General features: G+C 37.1%; 1 protein-coding gene across 1 annotated transcript in view; it reads right to left on the bottom strand.

Moving 5' to 3' along the window:
• The window catches only part of UGDH (UDP-glucose 6-dehydrogenase), a 31,862-nt gene that overhangs the window by 2,877 nt on the left and 7,591 nt on the right, over positions 1 to 21,394 (bottom strand). The window contains exons 2-11 of the mRNA XM_040485344.1: positions 20,305 to 20,473; positions 15,102 to 15,203; positions 9,691 to 9,891; positions 9,386 to 9,583; positions 8,770 to 8,917; positions 5,285 to 5,379; positions 3,409 to 3,539; positions 3,028 to 3,161; positions 1,529 to 1,620; positions 1,309 to 1,419 (exon numbers count right to left, since the gene is read on the bottom strand). Of these exons, the coding sequence (XP_040341278.1) occupies positions 1,309 to 1,419; positions 1,529 to 1,620; positions 3,028 to 3,161; positions 3,409 to 3,539; positions 5,285 to 5,379; positions 8,770 to 8,917; positions 9,386 to 9,583; positions 9,691 to 9,891; positions 15,102 to 15,203; positions 20,305 to 20,466 (1,374 nt within the window). The 5' untranslated portion in view covers positions 20,467 to 20,473. The remainder of the gene's footprint in view (positions 1 to 1,308; positions 1,420 to 1,528; positions 1,621 to 3,027; positions 3,162 to 3,408; positions 3,540 to 5,284; positions 5,380 to 8,769; positions 8,918 to 9,385; positions 9,584 to 9,690; positions 9,892 to 15,101; positions 15,204 to 20,304; positions 20,474 to 21,394) is intronic.

Below are 21,394 nucleotides of genomic sequence, written 5' to 3'. Positions count from 1 at the left end.
AGTGACTTACAAATTCCCTTTATTTAGTGATTCCATTCCTCATTTTTTCCATACATTTTTTAAAAATCCGTACTCAGAAAAGTTAACTTTTATAAGAATCCAAGCTTATATTACCTATCTTCTCCCTTAAATGAGTAACACAAGAATGCAAGAAAATGTGTTTACGCCTTGGAAGTAATCTTTAAAAAATAACATTGCTTCAGTTTAAGTCATGACTGGGAAAAGCAGTCATGCTGTTACTCACTAAGGAGGGGTGCAGTAGAAGAATCCCCAAGGTCCCTGATGGAATGTTAACAGACAAGGACGTCATCTGATTCTTGCTGCAAGTGAATCTCTCACGAATGAGAAATGAGCACTGAATTCTCTAAGAAGGATCTTTAACAAGTCGGTGACAGGTTAAGAGAACCAGATCCAATATTCTGAACAGCAGATAAAGACTTCTGGGTACCTTTCCAAGAATGCTGGTGCCGAGCAAATGCACAAGAGCCAGCTCTCAACACTAACCCCTCCCTGCTCTGCCCAGGGACTATGGGACTATGCTGACTACAATCTCCTGGTGTAATTCTTCACCCTCCCAACCTCCCCTCAAGCCTCCCACCCCCACGTACACACTGCTCCGAGGAAATGGAAAGTACCTCCTCCTTATTAATACTCTTGGGACCCTTGGTAAAATTGAAATAGATGCAACATAAAGGTACTGTTCAGGTTTCTGTCAGCTCTCTAAACACTCCATTTAGGTAGCAAACTTTGAATTAAAAAAGGGCCAGTCCCACTAAAGCTCCCATACTTCTCGCTCAGACCTCTCAGGCGCTAGAACAGTGCTGAGCACTCAAAAGGTATAGGATCCTATGCAATATGTGACAACTACACTGCATTTTGCAGTTTTCAAAACATTCAGATAGGAATAAGTGGCCTGGCCCCTGAGGGTGTCAGTGTGGTGCAGATAGTTCATCAGAGCAGCGTGGGTGGCTCTGGGAAGAAAAAAAAATTCTTTTAAATTGTATATTTTCTTACTTGATCTTTATATGAAGTAAGACAAGGTACATTCTATCCCTATGTAATAGATAACTACTGACTCCTAGATACCATGTAAGGAAGACCAATACTGAATGATCTTGAGATTACAAATTAAGGAGGGAGTGGAGTAATTACACAAATCGCATAGAGATTTTCCAGAGAACTGACATGTTGCCCCCATGTTATGTTATTGCTAAAGAAGGGAATATTAAAATTCTAAAACTCAAACCCACTAAAAAGCAAATGACCAAACAAACAAAACAAAACTGGTCCAGGATCATAATTAATTACCTGGAAGCCAATGGTTTGTAGTTCGTTGTGGAGCCCATCCAAGACACGTCGTCCATCAAAGATAAAGGCTGGCTTCAGCATTTTTTTATGAATGCGTTCATAATCCAATTCCTATAAAGACAGAAATGAAACAATTAGAACATATACATGAACACATACTCAACCCCTACTGATAACAGAATACTTCTAAAATTTTCTTTCATAGTACTTGTCACTTCACCTTAAACATGTCCCACTCAGTGCAAATAACCACAGCATGGGCACCATCACATGCTTCATATGGATCCTTGGAAATGGTCACGAGCCGGGACACTGTAACAACAGCAACAAAAAATTGGCAATAAGAAGGGAATTATTTGAAATTACGCATTTTGGGGCGCCTGGGTGGCGCAGTCGGTTAAGCGTCCGACTTCAGCCAGGTCACGATCTCGCGGTCCGTGAGTTCAAGCCCCGCGTCGGGCTCTGGGCTGATGGCTCAGAGCCTGGAGCCTGTTTCCGATTCTGTGTCTCCCTCTCTCTCTCTGCCCCTCCCCCGTTCATGCTCTGTCTCTCTCTGTCCCAAAAATAAATAAACGTTGAAAAATAAAAAATTAAAAAATTAAAAAAAATGAAATTATGCATTTTAATACTAGGGTTACTAGGAAGGTCTGACAGAAGTGAAATAGTCTGGTTGAAGTGAGAATGAGAGTAATGGTGGGGGGGGGTGCCTGGAGCACCTGAACCTTACCCTAGAAGCATCTCCTTGGAACATCTGGGGCTTCTTAGGGTATGTTGGAAAAATCATCAGACCAACCCACAGCCAGTAAAATCAAAGTTGATAGAACAATGTCTAAGAGTTTAATTTTAGAGAAATGAGGCAGAAAAGAAGGCCTACCCATGATAAAAATAGAACAACCATGGAAGCAGCACAAATGTCCATCAACAGATGAATAGATAAGGAAGCTGTACCATACACACACACGCACACACACACATATATATACACATACACACATACATATGCATACAACAGAATATTATTCAGCCATCAAAAAGAATGAAATCTTGCCATTTGCAATGACATGGATGGAGCTAGGGAGTACAATCCTAAGTCAATCAGTCAGAGAAAGACAAATACCATATGACTTCACTCATATGTGTAATTTAAGAAACCAAACAAATAAACAAAGGAAAAAAAGGGAGAGAGAGAGAAAGACAAACTAAGAAACAGTCTTAACTATAGAGAACAAACCAGAGGGGCAGGTGGGGGGAATGGGTGAAATAGATAAAGGGGATTTAGACTGCACTTTATCACAAAGAGCACTGAGTAATGTATGGAATTGTTGAATCACTATATTGTACATATGAAACTAATATAACATTGTATGTTAACCATACTGGAATTTTTTTTAAGTTTATTTATTTATTTTGAGAGAGAGAGAGAGAGAGAGAGCGCCGGGGGGAGGGACAAAGAAACAGGGAGAGAGAGAATCCCAAGCAGGCTCTGTACTGTCAGCACGGAGCCTGATGCAAGGCTTGATCCCATGAACTGTTGAGGCCATGACCTGAATCAAAATCAAGAGTTGGATGCCTAACTGAGCCACCCAGGCACCCCTAAAAAAATTTTTTTAATGCAGCATTTCATTAAGAAACAAAAACAAAACAGAACCACCAAAGGTTTCTAGAGAACAAACAAGTTTTAGGCCCATATTCAGTGATTCATAAGACTCAAAGCCTTACCTTGGTCATCCTCTGAAACTCCTGGGTGAGAAAGATCCACAACTATTTGTTCCCTTGGTACTTTTGGATCATATATATGGAGATGTGCACCTTCATCCATCAAATATTTGCTGATATATATGCTAGAAGATTCTCTAAAGGAAAAAACATCAGTATTGCTAGGGAGTATAATGAAACAAAATAGCATATATTCTAATACCTAAGGAGTTTGTAGAGGGAAAATTCTATTTCTTGTGAGGATACAGATGTTCACTTTACTTTTATTCTTTATACTATATATATGCACATATATTTCACACACACACATCCACTATCAAAAATCAAAATAAGATGAGCAGTTAGTACTCTCAAAGGGGTTGAAATATTTTTAAGAACTGGTACCTCGTATCACCGGTGTCCTTTTTGAATGCAAATCCCAAAATAGCTATCTTCTTATCAGTTACTGTATTAAACAGACTGTCTATAATCCGGGAAGCAAATCTCCTTCTCTGGTAGTCATTCATATCTATGACCTGAAATTACATGTACAATTATACAACGTATACATGTACAATTAGTGCAGTTAAAAGAGGTGAAGCCTATGCCACACACTGCTCACAGTTTTATAGTACTATTGTATGAATACCAGCCTCATAAAGTAACAGGAGGCAAAGATTAAACAACCTCTTCAGTATCTATGAAAAATTAAAAAAAAAAAGAATTACCATCCCACACTTAAAGTCATCCTGAAAATTTTCACTTGGCTTCCATGCACCAACCTCAGATGGGATGGATGTAAAGATGAGGAGCACAGTTAAGTTTCAACCCCACTTGAGATCCAGCTATAATAGCTGAAAAAAGGCACAGAGAAAACAGAGTTCTCCTTTGCCAACTTCTCCAAACCCTATGGAAGCAAGGCTGTAAGCAATCAAATCCCAAAGCCCCACCACCACCCTCGCCATATACGCTTACCCCTCACCGAAACTGAGTGGAAGTAGAAAGTGAGCAGAAAACAGTTGAACAATGCAGAGTTATAGCTGCCTCTTGATAAAGCATAGCACTCCTAACCCTTGGCTAAGTTTTTAACTAAATATTGTAAGAATAAAAGTCTCTGCTCGCCTAACCCTTTACTCTCCTAAGAGTCTATAAACAGACTTCAGGAGCACCTGGGTGGCTCAGTGGGTTGAGTGTCTGACTTCGGTTCATGTCATGATCTCACGGTTCATGGGTTCGAGCCCCATACGGGCTCTCTGCATCAGCACAGAGCCCACTTTGGATTTTTGTCTCCCTCTCTCTCTGCCCCTCCCCCGCTCACACTCGCTCTCTCCATCTCTCAAAAAAAAAAAATAAATAATAAACATTTTTTAAAAAGTAAAAATAAATAAATAAACAAGACTTCCTATTGGTGGCCAGTATATAAGGAAAGAGACTAGTTTTTATGTGGTTTTTTTTTTTTTTTTTTAAGGCACTGAATTTCTAGGGGCTGTCTCAAAACCTGAGAGCTCGTGAAATGAGCCCAGAGTGTTGGAAAATCAAGACTTTATCTGCATTTTGCCATGATGGACAGGAAGCTAAAGTCATCATGCTGGACTGAATGAAACAAACTTTTACATTGTACATTTTCCTTAAAAATGTACATTTCCTTATACTGTCACCCACTGCTGAAATCTAAAAAACTACAAAGTTGCAGAAAAAATATTTGGGAAAGATATGTATACCGGCTGGTATCTTGGACATATTACTTAATGTCTGTAAGCCTCAGTTTCCTCACCTAGAAATGGGGAATATTAGTGATGAGGACTAAATGAAATATGCAAAGTACCTAAGAAAGTGCCTGGCACAGGGAAAGCACTCAATTAATGTGAAACTCTATTTTCAGTTTGGGAAGGGTCTTTAATTTTAGCTCTGTGAATCTCAAAGGGACAAAACAAATATCAACACACACAAACCACCTTGAAAGCATTACAATACAGGTTCTTCCTTTGTTACGATTGTCTGCCTTTTAGGATAGAGAAGAGTTGTAATTAATAGTTCTTGCTTTACCCTGAGAGCAAATGTGTTATAAAACTAGAAGACAGATAGTTTATCAGAAATTTCCATCAGAGTTGATTAGCAAAAAAGACAAAAACAAAGAAGCCCAATAAGTAAACCTAAAATAAAGAAACTGAATATAATGTTTGAGTTCCTGGAATAAATAAATTCTGTCAAAAACATCTCACAAAGGGTGACATGTTTTAATCATAAGTTAAGCAAAAGTTGTGACTAGAAAGATTAATACCTGCTGCCAATACCGAGCTACTTCAGGCAAATTCAGAGCCTCACAGAGATAAACCAAATTCAGAACATCTTTCTGAAAGCAGCTTCCACCAAAACCTGAAGAAAAAAGTGACAGTATTTTTAAGAACCACAACTGAATCATGTGACAAATCTGTCACACTAAATCAGAGGGCCTAAGCTAGAATTTTTTTTTCTTTAAGTAAACTCCACCCCACACATGGGGCTCAAACTCACAACCCCGAGATCAAGAGTTGCATGATCTACTGTATTAGAGTTGCATGCTCTACTATGCCAGTCAGGTGACCCTATGCTAGGATTTCTAATAATAAAATTTAGATGTTGGAAAGTTATTGGGTTTAAATAATGTGTGAAATTTGCAAGCAACTAATCAACTCTAAAATAATTTCTAGATAATCTTCTAGTAAATGTTTTATTATGGCTACATTTTCTATTTTATCCCTTATTCATCTGGTATCACTGCCCCACCTCTCTTAGTTTAGCACTTAGTTTAGCACAGGGCTGGTAAAGTTTTGTGGGACAAATTGTAAATATTTTAGCCTTTGTGGGCCACATAATCTCTGGCACAAATATTCAACTCTGCCTTTGTAGCTCAAAAGCAGTCATAGACAATATGTAATAAAATTGGCATGGCTGTGTTCCAATGAAACTTTATTTATAAAACAAGCTAGGGACCAATTTTAGCCTGAAGACAATAGTTTGCCCACCCTGTTCTAATACAATTCAATATACAGTAAGGATTGGCATGTGCTTTGGAGTCCAAAACACCTAGCCACTCACTAGTTGTGTGACTTACAGCAAGTTGTGAAAATTTCCCTGATCCCTAACCATCTCTATAAAGGACATACCAGCACCTTCTTAACAGGCTATAAGGATTAATAAATGAGATATATAAAGTACTAGTTCAGAACTTGTTGCATAAGAGACCTTCAATAAATAGTAGCTATTTTTTTTTAAATGGTAGCTTAAAGAAAATACTAAAAAGATAGAAAAGGGCAGGGAAACCAGAATTGAGAAATGGCATTAGGCCCCAGAAACACACGAAGGGCTGCCTATGGCCCAATCTATAAAACTCTATTTACCCTTAGATCAACCATGTTAACTTATATCCAAAAACACAACCAATTCTCATTATCTACTAGTTACATTCTACAAAATTGCCACAAATGTGGAATTAATGAATACTAAAGCATTGTTTCTAGGCAAAATAAAGAGTTAGGTTCCTGTGAGCTTATGGTCACATTTCACCAACAAATTGATACATAATCATTTTACTTTTATTAAAAATTTATTTTATTAGACTTTTTAATGTTTTTATTTTTTTGATTTTCAATTTTAATTTCAGCATAGTATATATACAGTGTTATGTTAGTTTCAGGTCTACAATATAGTGATTCAACAATTCTACACATTACTCAGTGTTCATCATGATAAGTGTAGTCTTAATCCCCTTCATCTATTTCACCCCATCCACTTCCCCTCTGGCAGCCATAAGTATGTTCTCTATAGTTAAGAGTCTGTTTCTTGGTTTGTCTCTTTTCTCTTTTGTTTGTTTTATTTCTTAAATTCCACATATGAGTGAAATCTTATGGTATTTATCTTTCCTTAACTGACTTATTTCACTTAGCATAATACTCTCTAGATTCATTCATGTTGTTGCAAATAGCAAGAGTTCATTCTTTTCTATGGCTGAGTAATATTCCACTGTGTATATGTATATATATGTGTGTGTGTGTGTGTGTATATATATATATACACGTGTGTGTGTGTGTATATTATACACACACACACACACATATATATATGTATATGTCCATTGATAGATGAATGGATAAGGAAGATGTGGTGTGTATATGTATATATACACATATATATATGGGTTGCCACCATATCTTGCCTAGTGTAAATAATGCTGCAATAAACATAGGGGTCGATATATCTTTTTGAATTAGTGTTTTTGTATTCTTTGGGTAAATACCCAGTAGTGGAATTACTGGATCGCATGATAATTCTATTTTTAATTTTTGAGGAATCTCCATATATTGTTTTCCACGCTGGCTGCAATAGTTTTTATTCCCCCCAACAGTGCACGAGTGTTCCTTTTCCTCTGTATCATTGCCAACATTTGTTGTTTCTTGTATTTTTTAGTTTAGCTATTCTGACAGGTGTGAGGTGACATGTCATTATGGTTTTGATTTGCATTTCTCTGATGATGAGTGATACGGGGCATCTTTTCATGTGTCTGTTTGCCATCTGTATGTCTTCTTTGGAGAAATGTCTGCTCGTGTCTTCTGCCTCCCCCTTTTAAGTAAGTTCTATACCCAAAATGGGGCTCAAACTCATTACCCTGAGATCAAGAGTTGCATGCTCTACCAACTGAGCCAGCCCAGTGTCCCTGTTCTTGCCCTTATGAGTTTAAAGACACTTTATTTAATATATATTATTGATTCATTAACATTAAGTTCATAGCCATCAGCACTATAGCTCATGCCTGAATAAAGCTTATCTAACCACACGTATTTTCTCTGTGAGGTACATCAGAGTCTCCTGGCACTTCAAAACACTAGGCAGCACTTTGCAATATGCCTGAGGGCCATTTAGAAAAGTGAAACCACCAATAAAAAGCACAAAAATGTAAAAAATGTGACACTAAATAGACCACAAAAAAAGCACTTGTTTACAGAATGGGAGCTGAAACAAGAGCATTGCCTTATGCAACTTCAGCTGGAAATGTCTGTGTTGGGTGACTCAAATTTTTTGCTGCTGTGTTGTGTCTGCAAATGACCGTGAAAGCACTAGGGGCACTGATTTTGGGATTAAAAATAAATTTTAGCAAATAGGATAATTCAGAAGTACAGAACTGGCAACTAATAAGGACCGACTTACTTCACCCAGGCCACATTTCCAAAAGTATATTAGTAGGCAAAGTAAATGATAGGAAATTTGTTTCCTGTTTGCTTCAGTAAGATATTGAGTTATTTCCTATGTGGTCTCTGGAACTTACTCTTCCTAAATGTTCGAACTGAATACCAATTAATGCTCCTAAAACAGTGAACTCTGTTTATCCTCCTAATCAATCAGTAATTATTAAACAAGTTAAATTATTGCTGCACTTGGGAAGTTCCAGATAGGTTGAAGATGTCACATGTATAACAGAATCATTATTTTGAGGGCATCAAGTTAAACAAAGATTTCTTTGGGGCGCCTGGGTGGCTCAGTTGGTTAAACGTCCAACTTCGGCTCAGATCACGATCTCACAGTTTGTGAGTCTGAGTCCCTCCTTGGGCTCTGTGCTGTCAGCGCACAGCCTGCTTCTGATCCTCTGTCTCCCTCTCTCTCTACCCCTCCCCACATTCTCTCTCTCTCTCTCTCAAAAATAAATAAATATTAAAAAAAAAAAAAGACTTCCTTAAAGTTAGAGACCCAGCTAAATGAATCTATTTTATGTACAGAAAAATTTCAATTTACCAACACTGGCTTTCAGAAACTTATTTCCAATTCTCTGGTCCATTCCAATGGCTGTTGCCACCTCTTCTACATCAGCCCCTGTTGCTTCACAGAGGGCACTTATAGAGTTAATACTGCTGATCCTCTGGGCAAGAAAAGCATTTGCTGCCTTCGGGGGGGAAAAAAAGGAAAAGTACAACGAGTTAAAATGGCAATTTTAAATGTCTGGATTATATTTCACTGAGTTGATACAAATTACTGAGGGAGATATAAAAGTTACTGATGGCCTCAATTTGAGGAGGCTATGAATGGGTTGGTAAAGGAAAATGTTTTAAATTCGAGAAGAAAGATGATTAAGAACGGGAGTAAAAAAGGGAAAGAGTGATTTTTAGGACTACAGTTTTAATGAACCCTTCATTTTATGTTATATTTTATTAAAATGTAGCACTTTCCAAAATATTTTATACCCCAATATTTGATTTCCCTTGTGAAAATTATTTCATAATGGACAAGAATATTGTCTTCAAAAGCATACCTTTTATTTAATATTAAGAAAGTACCTGTGTGGCTTATCAGGCTTAAGAGAAATAAGTCCTTGGCTTTAAATTAAATGGAGAGTTGAATGCTCTATACCAACCAGTTTGGAAAGTTCTGAAGACCAAGTATTAGTGGTGAGGATCTTTTCTCTGGGAACCCAGTGCTCATACACAGCACACAGTGCCTGCACAGCTCTCTGGCCCTCTGGCGTTTCATCCCCTCCAATCAGTACTCTGTCTGGGTTCTTCAGGTCCTTGATGGCTGTTCCTTCCGCCAAGAACTCAGGGTTGGACAGTACCTAGAATCCCAATGCAAAACAAAGTTGTAAGCCTAGAATTAACCATGGGCAACTATAAGCAGCAGTATTTACATAGTATCAGGTTCTAACGCTTCCTTTTTTTATACCTGTAAATTCAAGTTGGGTTTTGTGTTTGCATCAAATATTCGACGAATACTTTCTGCTGCCCTCACTGGAACTGTGCTTTTCTCAGTCACAATTTTGTACCCATGTGAGTTTTGCACAATGCGTCTGGCACAAGCCTCAATATACTTCAGATCTGCCGCACGGCCTTTCCCCATTCCATAGGTTTTGGTTGGAGTGTTCACCTGATGAAAGCATATGGGATTAAGAACAAAGTATCTGTGAGATATTCACTGATTTCAAGATAAACCCTGAATCATCAATTAACTAGTTAAATGCGAAGTTAACTATCATCATTAGCTTTATTTATTTATTTATTTTTTAATTTTCTTTTTTTTTGAACGTTTATTTATTTTTGGGACAGAGAGAGACAGAGCATGAACGGGGGAGGGGCAGAGAGAGAGAGGGAGACACAGAATCAGAAACAGGCTCCAGGCCCTGAGCCATCAGCCCAGAGCCTGACGTGGGGCTCGAACTCCCGGACTGCGAGATCGTGACCTGGCTGAAGTCGGACGCTTAACCGACTGCGCCACCCAGGCGCCCCATCATTAGCTTTAATTTAACCCTCTATTAATTCCATAGAAATAATACATTTTATAAACATAATCACCAGACAGAACAGCCTGAAGCATCAACTCATTCAATAAATTTTTGTTGAGAAGCTACTATATAGTGACAGATATCAGGGAAGGCAGGTTGCAAGCTAAGCTCTGGAGATATAAAGATGAATGAGACTGTTCTTGTCATAAAGGAGTTCCCAGTCTGAAATGAAATATAAGTTTTCTTTCCTCTCTTTATTGTATGTAATAAATTATTATCCTGGTCTTTATTTTATTTTATTTTATTTTATTTTTTAATGCTTTGTTTTAAATTTATTTTTGAGAGAGAGAGAGAGAGAAAGAGCACGCAAGTTGGGGAGGGGCAGAGACAGAGGGAGACAGAGGATCTCAAGCAGGCTCTGCGCTGCCCAGCAGAGAGCCTGATTGTGGGGCTTGAACTCACAAACTATGAGATCATGACCAGAGCTGAAGTCAGACGCCCAACCGACTGAGCCACTAGAAACCACTATTATCCTGGTCTTTGTTTTTTAATTTAAAAAATTTTATTATTTATTTTTATAATTTACATCCAAGTTAGTTAACATATAGTGTAATAATGATTTCAGGAATAGAATTTAGTGATTCATCATGTACATACAATACCCAGTTCTTATCCCAACAAATATCCTCCTCAATGTCCCTTGCCCGTTTAGCCCATCTCCCCCCCAACAACCTTCCAGCAACCCTCAGTTTGTTCTCTGTATTTAAGTCTCTTATGTTTTGTTCCCCTCCCTGTTTTTATATTATTTTTGCTTCCCTTCCCTTATGTTCATCTGTTTTGTATCTTAAATTCTACATATGAGTGAAGTCATATGATATTTGTCTTTCTCTGACTCCTTTCGCTTAGCATAATACACTCTAGTTCCATCCACATAGTTGCAAATGACAAGATTTCATTCTTTTTTATTGCTGAGTAATATTCCATTGTATATATATACCACATCTTATTTATCCATTCATCCATCGATAGACATTTGGGCTCCTTCCATACTTTGGCTATTGTTGATAGTGCTGCTATAAACATTGGGGTGCATATGCCCCTTTGAAACAGCACTCCTGTATCCTTTGTATAAATACCCAATAGTGCAATTGCTGGGTCACAGGGTAGTTCTATTTTTAGTTTTTTGAGGAACCTCCATACTGTTTTCCAGAGTGGCTGTACCAGTTTGCATTCACACCAGCAGTGCAAAAGGGTTCCTCTCTCTCTGCATCCTTGCCAACATCTGTTGTTGCCTGTTAATTTTAGCCATTCTGACAGGTGTGAGGTGGTGGTATCTCACCGTGGTTTTAATATGTATTTCCCTGATGATGAGTAATTTTGAAAATTTTTTCATGTGCCTGTTAGCCATCTGAATGTCTTCTTTAGAAAAGTGCCTATTCATGTCTTTTGCCCATTTCTTCACTGGATTATTTGTTTTTTGGGTGTTGAGTTTGATAAGCTCTTTATAGATTTTGGATACCATTTTCCTAGTCTTTTAAACCAAATTTTATTTTTAATTAAAAAAAATTTTTAAGTTTATTCATTCATTTTCAGAGAGAGAGCACAAGCAGGGGAGTGGCAGAAGGAGAGAGAGATTCCCAAGCAGGCCCCACATTGCCAGCATAGAGCCTGACTTGCGGCAGAAGCCACGAACTGCAAGATCATGATCTGAACTGAAATCAAGAATTGGTTGCTCAACCAACTAAGCCACCCAGGTGCCCCAAAACCAAATTTTAAGTTCCTTTTCTATCCTCCTTGTTTATAAACCTATATCCATAGCTTTTTACAAATATTTGCAATATCATTCACAAATGTCTTCTTGGCTCATTAAAGCTAGACATTATCTAGCATCTTTAGGATTTCCAATACTATGTAAATAAAGTCTATCAAATAGAAAGAAATATAAACCATGTAACTGGAGTCTAGGCATTTACTTTTGACTTAGCTATACCATGTAACCTTAGAGACATGTAGCTGCCTTTGCTTCAATTACCTCATTGGAAAATGAAGATACTATGCTCTTTCTAAAATCTAGCAAGTGGGTTTTTATAATACTTTGGTAAAAATCAAAGCACTCTGAAAAGGCTAAAATTCTATATAGGCATAGTTTTTGAACCAGTAGTAAGTATACCAATTCTTTTCTCTTGACAAGCTTATAACCTAATGGGAGACTAAATAAAGGAAGCAAGCCAAAACAAATAAAAACTTGAAAGCTGCGTGGAGGTGTGAAAAGCAGGAGAACGAAAGTTGTTTATATGCATGGAATGACTTAGGAAAAGCCTGAGACGTGGAAGTCAGGGTGCACCAGAGTACGGAAGAGCCAAGACAGCTAACAGGATAAGATGGAACATGCTAAAGATGAGAGAAGATCAAACAGCTTTCCCTGGCAAGGTGCTCTGGAGATGACAACTGAAAACTGATTCATATGAAACTATTCCTACCTGGAATCTGTCTAAAAATAACGTGGGGTAGGAGGCAAAGGAGAGAAGTAGCAAACAAAACAAGATCAGCCATGGTAACTGCTGACAATAGGCAAAGGGTAAATAGGGGTTCATAATATTATTGTCTTCATCTTTTGTATAAATTTGATATTTTCTACAATGAAAAGTATACAACAAATAAATTTTTAAAAGCTGATCCAGAGAATGATGGGAACTCAATGTGAGTTATACAGTAATAAATTACCATAACAGGTATATACAGTAACAGCTTGCAAAGATTCAGGACAGCTCAGGCTAGATCTGCAGAGGCAAGTATAAATTAGCTATCTGGCCAGACTACCCCCTGGATTCTATTGCTTGAGAATATTCTTTCTGAATATTTTTTACAGAAAATTCCCCTACTCTCACTCGAGGCTCTAGTTATCCTAAAGTTGGACTAACATAACTTCTTTTTTAAAAAGATTTTTTTAATGTTTATTTATTTGAGAGAGAGGGAAGGAGGGAGCAGGGGAGGGGAAGAGAGAGAGGGAGACACAGAATCTGAAGCAGGACCCAGGCTCTGAGCTGTCAGCACAGAGCCCAACACAGGGCTCAAACTCATTAACCATGAGATCATGACTTGAGCTGAAGTCGGATACTTAACTGACTAGCCACCCAGGTGCCCCAAGGATAACTTCTTAATTTTATCCAAGTACCTAGCTACTCCAAAATCTTTTCTCATTTTCTATGCCTCTACCCTAACCTTCTGTAAGCTTAACTAGTAGATAGGTAGGCAAGTCACAAAAGGTGACACCAATTTCTCTGAAGTAATTAATGCCAAAAGAGAGATTTAATTCATAACAGTTTTACCACAGGCTTCATTACTACTTTCTTCTGGAGTTAACATATCTTAATAGTATTTCTTTTGTCTCATCAGTCAGAAAACTCTTAATTCAACAACTTATAATCATTAACAATATGCATAATCAATTCAACAACATCTACCCTCTATGGACCCCATGATATTTCTTTCCCTTAGTTCATGGAGCTCAGTCAAAGCTTACAACACTGTAAGCTTTCCCTTTTTTCTCTAAGGCCCTAAAGGTCTTGAGTCATATAACACCCTAGCTCAGCCACAAATTGGTGACTACTATACCATCAGCCACAGAATATTTGAGTAAATGGCTACCAGGACAGCAAGAAGTAAAATACTTGGTTCAAATATTACATTACCGGAGTTTACTCCTAAGCATTGATTCTATTTTTTTCATTACAAAGGTACAACAGGCTAGTCGTATCATGAGCTAAGATACCTGTGGACTAGCCTGTAACCTAACCAACCCAAGCCAAATTCCAAAAAGTTAATTAAAAATGACTTCTGGTAGGGTGTATGGCTGGCTCAATTGGTAGAGCATGCAACTCCTGATCTCAGGGTTGTTAAGTTCAAGCCCCACACTGGGTATAGAGATTACTTAAAAATAAAATCTTAGGGGGACCTGGGTGGCTCAGTCGGTTAAGCATCCAACTCTTGATTTTGGCTCATGTCAAGATCTTACTGTTCGTGAATCAAGCCCTGCACTAATTGGACTCTGCACTGATTAGCATGGAGCCTGACTGGGATTCTTTCTCCTCTCTCTGCCCCTCCCCAGCGCACGCTTGTGTGCTCTTTTTCGTTCTCAAAATAAATAAATATAAACTTAAATGCACACATTCTCTCTCTCTTTAAAATAAAAAAAGAATAATAAAATGACTTCTGGAACAATTATAAGTCATCTAGAAAGGAGAGTCCCATAAGTTTGCACACACACTTTACCTGGTTCTCTTTACCTCACCTCTACCAAGCAGTGGTTCAAACAAGAAATGATGACACACATACACTATTACCACATGGGCTCATACGTTACCAACACTTCCTAACTCTAGATCCCAGATAGAACTTTCTCCAATTATTTGTTCAGTGATTGGAAGTGATGCATTTGACCAGATGATTATGGGGTATGGTGAAGTGTTGGACAAAATGACAACCTAAATTCAACTGGACTCTATACTAAGCAATGATGTGGATTAATACCAATGGATTACTATTAAAACACAATAAAACTTCTATGTAGACAATAATGCATTAAAACTCACATAGCAAGGGGCGTCTGGGTGGCTCAGTCGTTTCAGTGTCCCACTTTGGCTCAGGTTATGATCTCATGGCTTGTGGGGTTTGAGCCCACGTTGGGCTCTGTGCAGACAGCTCAGAGCCTGGAGCCTGCTTCAGATTCTGTGTGTGTCTCTCTCTCTGCCCCTTCCCCACTCACACTCTGTCTCTGTCTCTCTCTCTCTCAAAAATAAATAAACATTAAAAAGAAATTTTTAAAAAACCTCACACAGCAAATGAAAATACTTACAGAAATAAATACAAGATCAGCTTCTTTAATGGCATCATCAATATCGGTAGAAAAAAATAGATTTTTTCCTCGGCAGGATTCTACCACTTCTTTTAGTCCTGGCTAAAAAGAAAAAAGAAGGAGTTGTACACACAGTTTACCAGTCATATGAGATAACCTAAGTGTATAGAATTACATTACAACACAGATTTGAACTGCACCGGTCTGCTTATATGTGAATTTTTTTTCAATGAATATAGTACCATATTGTCAATGTATTTCCTCTTATGATTTTTTTAAATATTTATTTATTTATTTTGAGAGAGAGAGTGAGCAGGGGAGGCACAGAGAGAAAGACAGAGAATCCCAAGCAGGCTCCACATTTGTCAGCGCAGAGCCCAACACAGGGACTGAACACAGGAACCATGAGATCATGACATGAGATCAGGTCATGCTGAGCCCAAGAGTCAGACATTTAACCGAATGAGCCACCCACGTGCCCCTTTTATGGTTTTCTTAATAACACTTTCTTTTCTGTAGTTTACTTTAAGAATGCAGTATACAAAATAGGGTCAACGCCCCACACCCCCACAGGGTCAACTGTACATCTTTATAGGGGCTTGCACTACTAAAACTCTTCTGATTTTGGTTCACCTTCGATGAACTACTCTTCATTGCTTCCCTATGGCATTTTCTTCTCCACCTACCATCAAACATTAGCGTTTTCCTGGGTTCTGTCCTTGACTAATGCTCTGTTCTCTCTACAGACTCTTCTTGGGAGAGTTCAATTACTCTGATTTCAACTACTACCTGTACATTCCTAACTTTACACTTCCAGCCCTGAATCATTTGCCTAAACTTCGGATACATATCCAACTGCCTCCTGAACATCTCTACTTGGATTTCCCAAAGCCTCTATAACTAAGTAGGACAAAACAGAACTTGCCATTTTATCTCCCACTATCCTCCACAACATCCTGCATTCTTGAACTCAATTAGTAGCACAATCATGCACCTGTCATCCAAATTGGAAACCTGGATATTATTCTTGATTCCTTCCTCTCCTTCACCTTTCTTTAAGAAAGTATTTTTAAGGCTTATTTATTTGGGGGGGGGGGGGGGAGAGAGAGAGAGAGAGAGAGAGAGAGAGAGAGGGAGAGAATCCCAAGCAGGCTCCATGCCAACCCCATAAACCGTGAGATCATGATCTGAGCTGAAATCAAGAGTCAGACCTTAACCAACTGAGCCACCCACGTGTCCCCTTCATCCTTCTTTTATGATCAACAATCAAGTCCTATCATGTTTCCTTCTAAATATTTCTCTAATTAGTTAGTCTCAGAGTAGATGGAGTGATGGCAGAACAACTCTCAAGGAGACTGGGTACTCAAAGGGGCATATTAAATGCTATAATTACATATTGTAGTATTTCTCTATCAGTGACCATGAGTTAAACGTTAGTCACAATTAGAGACTTCTGACCTGAAAACATAGTATTTACAATGAAAAATCAATGCCACAGATTTTTATAATTATCCTTGAAAACAAGTATTTATTTGGTCATTGGTTTTTAAATGCATTATAGGATACAGATTTACAACAGCAAGGTGATTACAAAGGTGTTCAAGGCTGCTCTGGACATAAAAGTATTCTTTTGCCTTGTCCAAGGCAGGTAAGCATAAAGTTACAACTAGTAACAACAAATATAAGCTACTCAATAAAGCAATTCAGAGAGCATTGTGAATTCCAGTTAAACCCACCATTTGTTTTTTCTTCTTTTATAATTCTTCCTGTTTGACATTTCATGTAACATTTTACATCTCCAATATGGCCAAGAAAATGTATAGGAATACATAATTTTACAACATAAAATAAAGAAATAAAAACAGAACAAAGGCCTAATATATCTTTGAAAATGGAAAATTGGGTCACACAATTCATTCCCCAAGTTGTTGTTGCTTTTTTTTAAACACAACTTATAGAAATCACCTTTATTTTCTGATTTATAAATTCCTTAAGTGAGCATCTTTTAACTGATGTCTAAGAAAGCCTGAAGTCATTCACTTGCTAAGAGGAAAATCATTCTACTTGCTGAGACAATTCCTTCTAGAATTTTAAAGTAGCAGTGTCATGTTTTTAACCTCCAAAACCAGTGGATTTCGGAAAAAGATTTCATTTCTTTTGTAGGCTACACTAAATAGCACAGAACTAAAATAGCTGCTTATGGTATCATCTAATTTTCTGGAACAGACATATTAAAATGACATAAAAAAGGCACCTGGGTAGCTCAGTTGGTTAAGCGTCTGATTCTTGGTTTCAGCTCAGGTCATGATCTCACAGTTTGTGAGATCGAGCCCGGTGTGGGGCTCTGCACTGACAGCATGGAGCCTGCTTAGGAATCTCTCTCTCCCTCTCTGTCTATCCCTCCCCCACACACATGCGTGCTCTCTTTCTCTCAAAATAAATAAATGGATTTTTTAGAAAATGACATAAAAATAAAACTTAAGCCAATACAATTATGAGATTTCAAGGTTTTGAGAACTCAGACATTGCTTCTAATGAGTTTCTAATGAGCACCTCTAGCTAGACTTTCAAATCCTTTATATTCTTTTTAAAGAGATTTAAAGAAGAAAAACTTTATCTACAAAATAAAAGCACAAAAATAATAAATGCTTGTTTCTTTGTTTATAAAAGGTTATTGAGAAAAAACAAGTATGATATGGAAAAGAAATAATTTTAGATCTTAACTCTCTCAATCTAACTATATATCCCAACTGGATTCAGTGTCAATGTACAACATACTTTTTTTTTTTTTTTAAGAAGGCTTATGCTCAACATGGGGCTCGAACTCCTGACCTCAAGATGAGAAGTCAGATGCTCTACCAACTGAGCCAGTCAAGTGCCCCTATTTTAAATTTCAAGCACTGAAGTCTTAGGAAGAAGAGTTTCAGATTTCAATTAATATAAATAGTAACATCTACAATAAGAATCTGGCCATGAAATATGCCTGGCCAGCTGATTTTTTTGTTTTCTCCAAGAAAAATGTCAAATTCCAATACATTATAGATAGCTTATATTTTTTCTAATTCAGGATACCTTTTTTTTTGTTTTTAAATAAAATTTGTATTGAAGTAAAACAAAATACATAAAAATGCATATATATTAGTATAGAAAAGTATATAGCTCAATTTTCACAACTGAACACACTTGTGTAACCATTATTTATAATGAGAATTATAACATTAACTGTAAATCAGAACCTGCAGTATGCCTGTGCCCTCTTCTAGTCACTACCACTGCTCAAATTATAATCATGCTGAATTCTATAATCAGAGATTAATTTGCTTATATTTAAATTTTATGCAAATGAAATTATACAGTATGTACTACTCTGTGTCTGGCAACACAACACTTTGGGAGAAGTTAACCATATCCTTTCTTAAATTTTTTAAAGTTTATTTATTTTGAGAGAGAGGGAGAGAGCACGTGTGAGTGAGACAGGGTCAGAGAGAGATGGGAGAGAGAATCCCAAGCAGGCTCTGCACTGGCAGCACAGAGCCCAGTGAGGGCTCGATCTCACAAACCGGGAGACAACGACCCAAGCCAAAACCAAGAGTCGGATACTTAACTGACTGGGCCACCCAGGTACCTCAAACCATATTCCTGCATGTAGGAGTAGTTTCATTGATTTTCAGTGCAGTATAGTATTTTATTGCAGGATTATGCTATAATTTGTGTATCCATTCCAACACTGATTAACATTTAGGCTGCTTCCCATTTGGGGCTATTATGAATAACACTGTTAATATCTGTCTTTTGGCCACACATATGTATGCATTTCTATTGGATATACACCAACAAGTGGATTTGCTGGGTCAGACTCTGAATATTTTCAGCTTTAGTAAATACTGCCAAGCAGTTTTGAAAGTGGCTATACCAGTCTACATTCTGACCAGCAATGTATAAACGTCCAATTGCTCTAAATCCTTGTTGACTCTTAGTATTGTCAGTAGTAGTAATTTTAGCCATTCTGACGGGCGCCCTTTGTTTCTGAAAACTAGAGTACGCTGCTGGCAGAACTGATTACTGAATGATTGGGTACAAATATGGGTTTCAAATGATTTGCGGCCCTTTTATGGTTATCAGAATTCTAAAATTCTTATGTTTCCAAAATGTTTTTTAAAATTCTCCAAAGCCAAATATAGTAGTAATGTCATAACAGGGAAAGAAATGCTATAGCACTAAAGTATTTATAGTACTAAAGTACTTATGGGTAGTACTAAAGTATTTATGGGTAGTTCATTCGGTAGAAAAAGAAAGGGTAAAGTACAAACAGAAGGCACAATTCAGAGGTTTGCTTTTTTGTTCTAAGTGTGATTCCGATAGGATTAAATCCATGATGTTGGGTAGCTACTATTCTGTGGGTGCTTTTTCATGGATTTCTATATTTCATATGCCTATAAACCTGGTTGAGACTTCCCTTCCAAAGGACTAATACATTTAAAGACTACGGTTGATTACAATCTTACAAATAACAAAGTTTTCCTGAAGGAAAAAAGGAGAATATATTAATGTTGGGAAGAAAATGCTACCATCAAATTCTCAAATGCTTCTCTGCTGGGTTTCAAAAGCATAATATTCATGAACTCATTTTACAGTGAAATTTTAAAAAATGGGATCCACATAGCTTAATAAAATAGAAGCATATTTTCCTAACTATACACTATCTAAATTCACAGAAGTTTTGAAATTTCAATTAAACAAATTTGTGATACTAGGTACTAGATATAAAAGACATCATTTATCCACCCACGGTTTACCTAAGTACAATAACGCCCAAATATAATAGACTTACATGAATTAATATTATAAACATCCACAGTTCTACCATTTTAATTTTATAGAATACCCTTTTAAAATTTTACTATTTACAATATGGTAACCATATTAACAGACAAAATGAGAAAAAAGACGAGAGAAAAAAATTACCCACATTCTCATTGCACTAATACAACCATTATTAATATTCTAATATATTTCCTCCCATTTTCCCTGGGCATACTTGACATAACTATAATTGTAATGTCCATAACATGTGGACCTAGATTTCTCACTTAGTTTCTTATCAGCTGTAGTCATAGATTTCTACATTAATAGTAATTTATTTAACAAAAACAGTAAGAAAACAAAGAACATAAGAACAAAGAGTTGTTTAGTATGGTTTTACCTCATAAATAGGGAGAGTAGGAGAGTTCCATGCATTGATTCTTGATTCATTGACATCAACAACCGTTACTCTGATTTCAGGGCACATATGAGCAATGACACTACATGTAGGTCCTCCAACATAGCCCGCACCAATGCAACAAATCTTCTTAATTTCAAACATGATTGAACTAGAAGGAAAGCGGTAAGACTATTCTATTGAAAACAGAAAATTTAAAGAAATCACACTGCACATTTATCACACTTTATAAAAACTGTCAAGGTTACAAATATCTGGAAATATTTCCTGCATTCACACTCATTAAGCATTATTAAAACAGTGATAATACGTAACCTTCCAGTTGGATGACCTAGTTCGTTCTCGGCTGCATTAGCACCAAACATGGAAAAAAATATAACTGATATTACTGAAGTGCCACAAAAGTTATAATGATCTAATAATTAGAAATTCAAGACACAAAACAAAACCTTACTTAGACCCCTACTACACCAGGGGAACTTTGATTGCTGAGGGAAAATTCAAGGGTAAACACACCAATGCAATTCTCGCTTAAATAAATGCTGGTTTACAAAGGTCAGCCTTATGGCAGGTTTAGACTAACATGACAGATATTAAGAAACATGGCAGATAATAAGATTAGTCTGAAAGTCTAGAATTGGTTTCTGTGGTCATATTCCCTATATATTTTGGCTTCAGCAGTTTATTTTTAGGTATTTGACAATGATCTTAAACTCCATTTCAACTTTAATCAGAAACTATGAGATGGTTAAAGGAAAGTAATTCTGTAGTTACCAAAGCTGTTACACAGACTTTGATGGGTTTTCAAAAGCCATTTAGGTGAATTGATTCACACTAATCAAAATGACAAAGGTACTGATTTACATATAAGAATGTCAGTTAATTCATTATAAAGAGAACAAGAACTGTCAAACTGATCAGATTCTTAGAATTTTAGTCCTTGCCAAGACCTCTGGCATCATCTAATCTAACCCATTCACCGATTCCAAGGAGAAGGAAAATGGTAATCAGAGAACTTAAGAATTTGTTAGTATACTCCTGCATGGATCAGAGAAGGTACTATGGAAGGCTG

The sequence above is a fragment of the Herpailurus yagouaroundi genome, unplaced genomic scaffold (genome assembly GCF_014898765.1).
Source record: "Herpailurus yagouaroundi ecotype Mexico unplaced genomic scaffold, PumYag 28, whole genome shotgun sequence".
Classification (NCBI taxonomy): Eukaryota; Metazoa; Chordata; class Mammalia; order Carnivora; family Felidae; genus Herpailurus; species Herpailurus yagouaroundi.
Note: the sequence above shows the minus strand (reverse complement) of the source record. Positions and strands in the feature narration are given on the sequence as shown.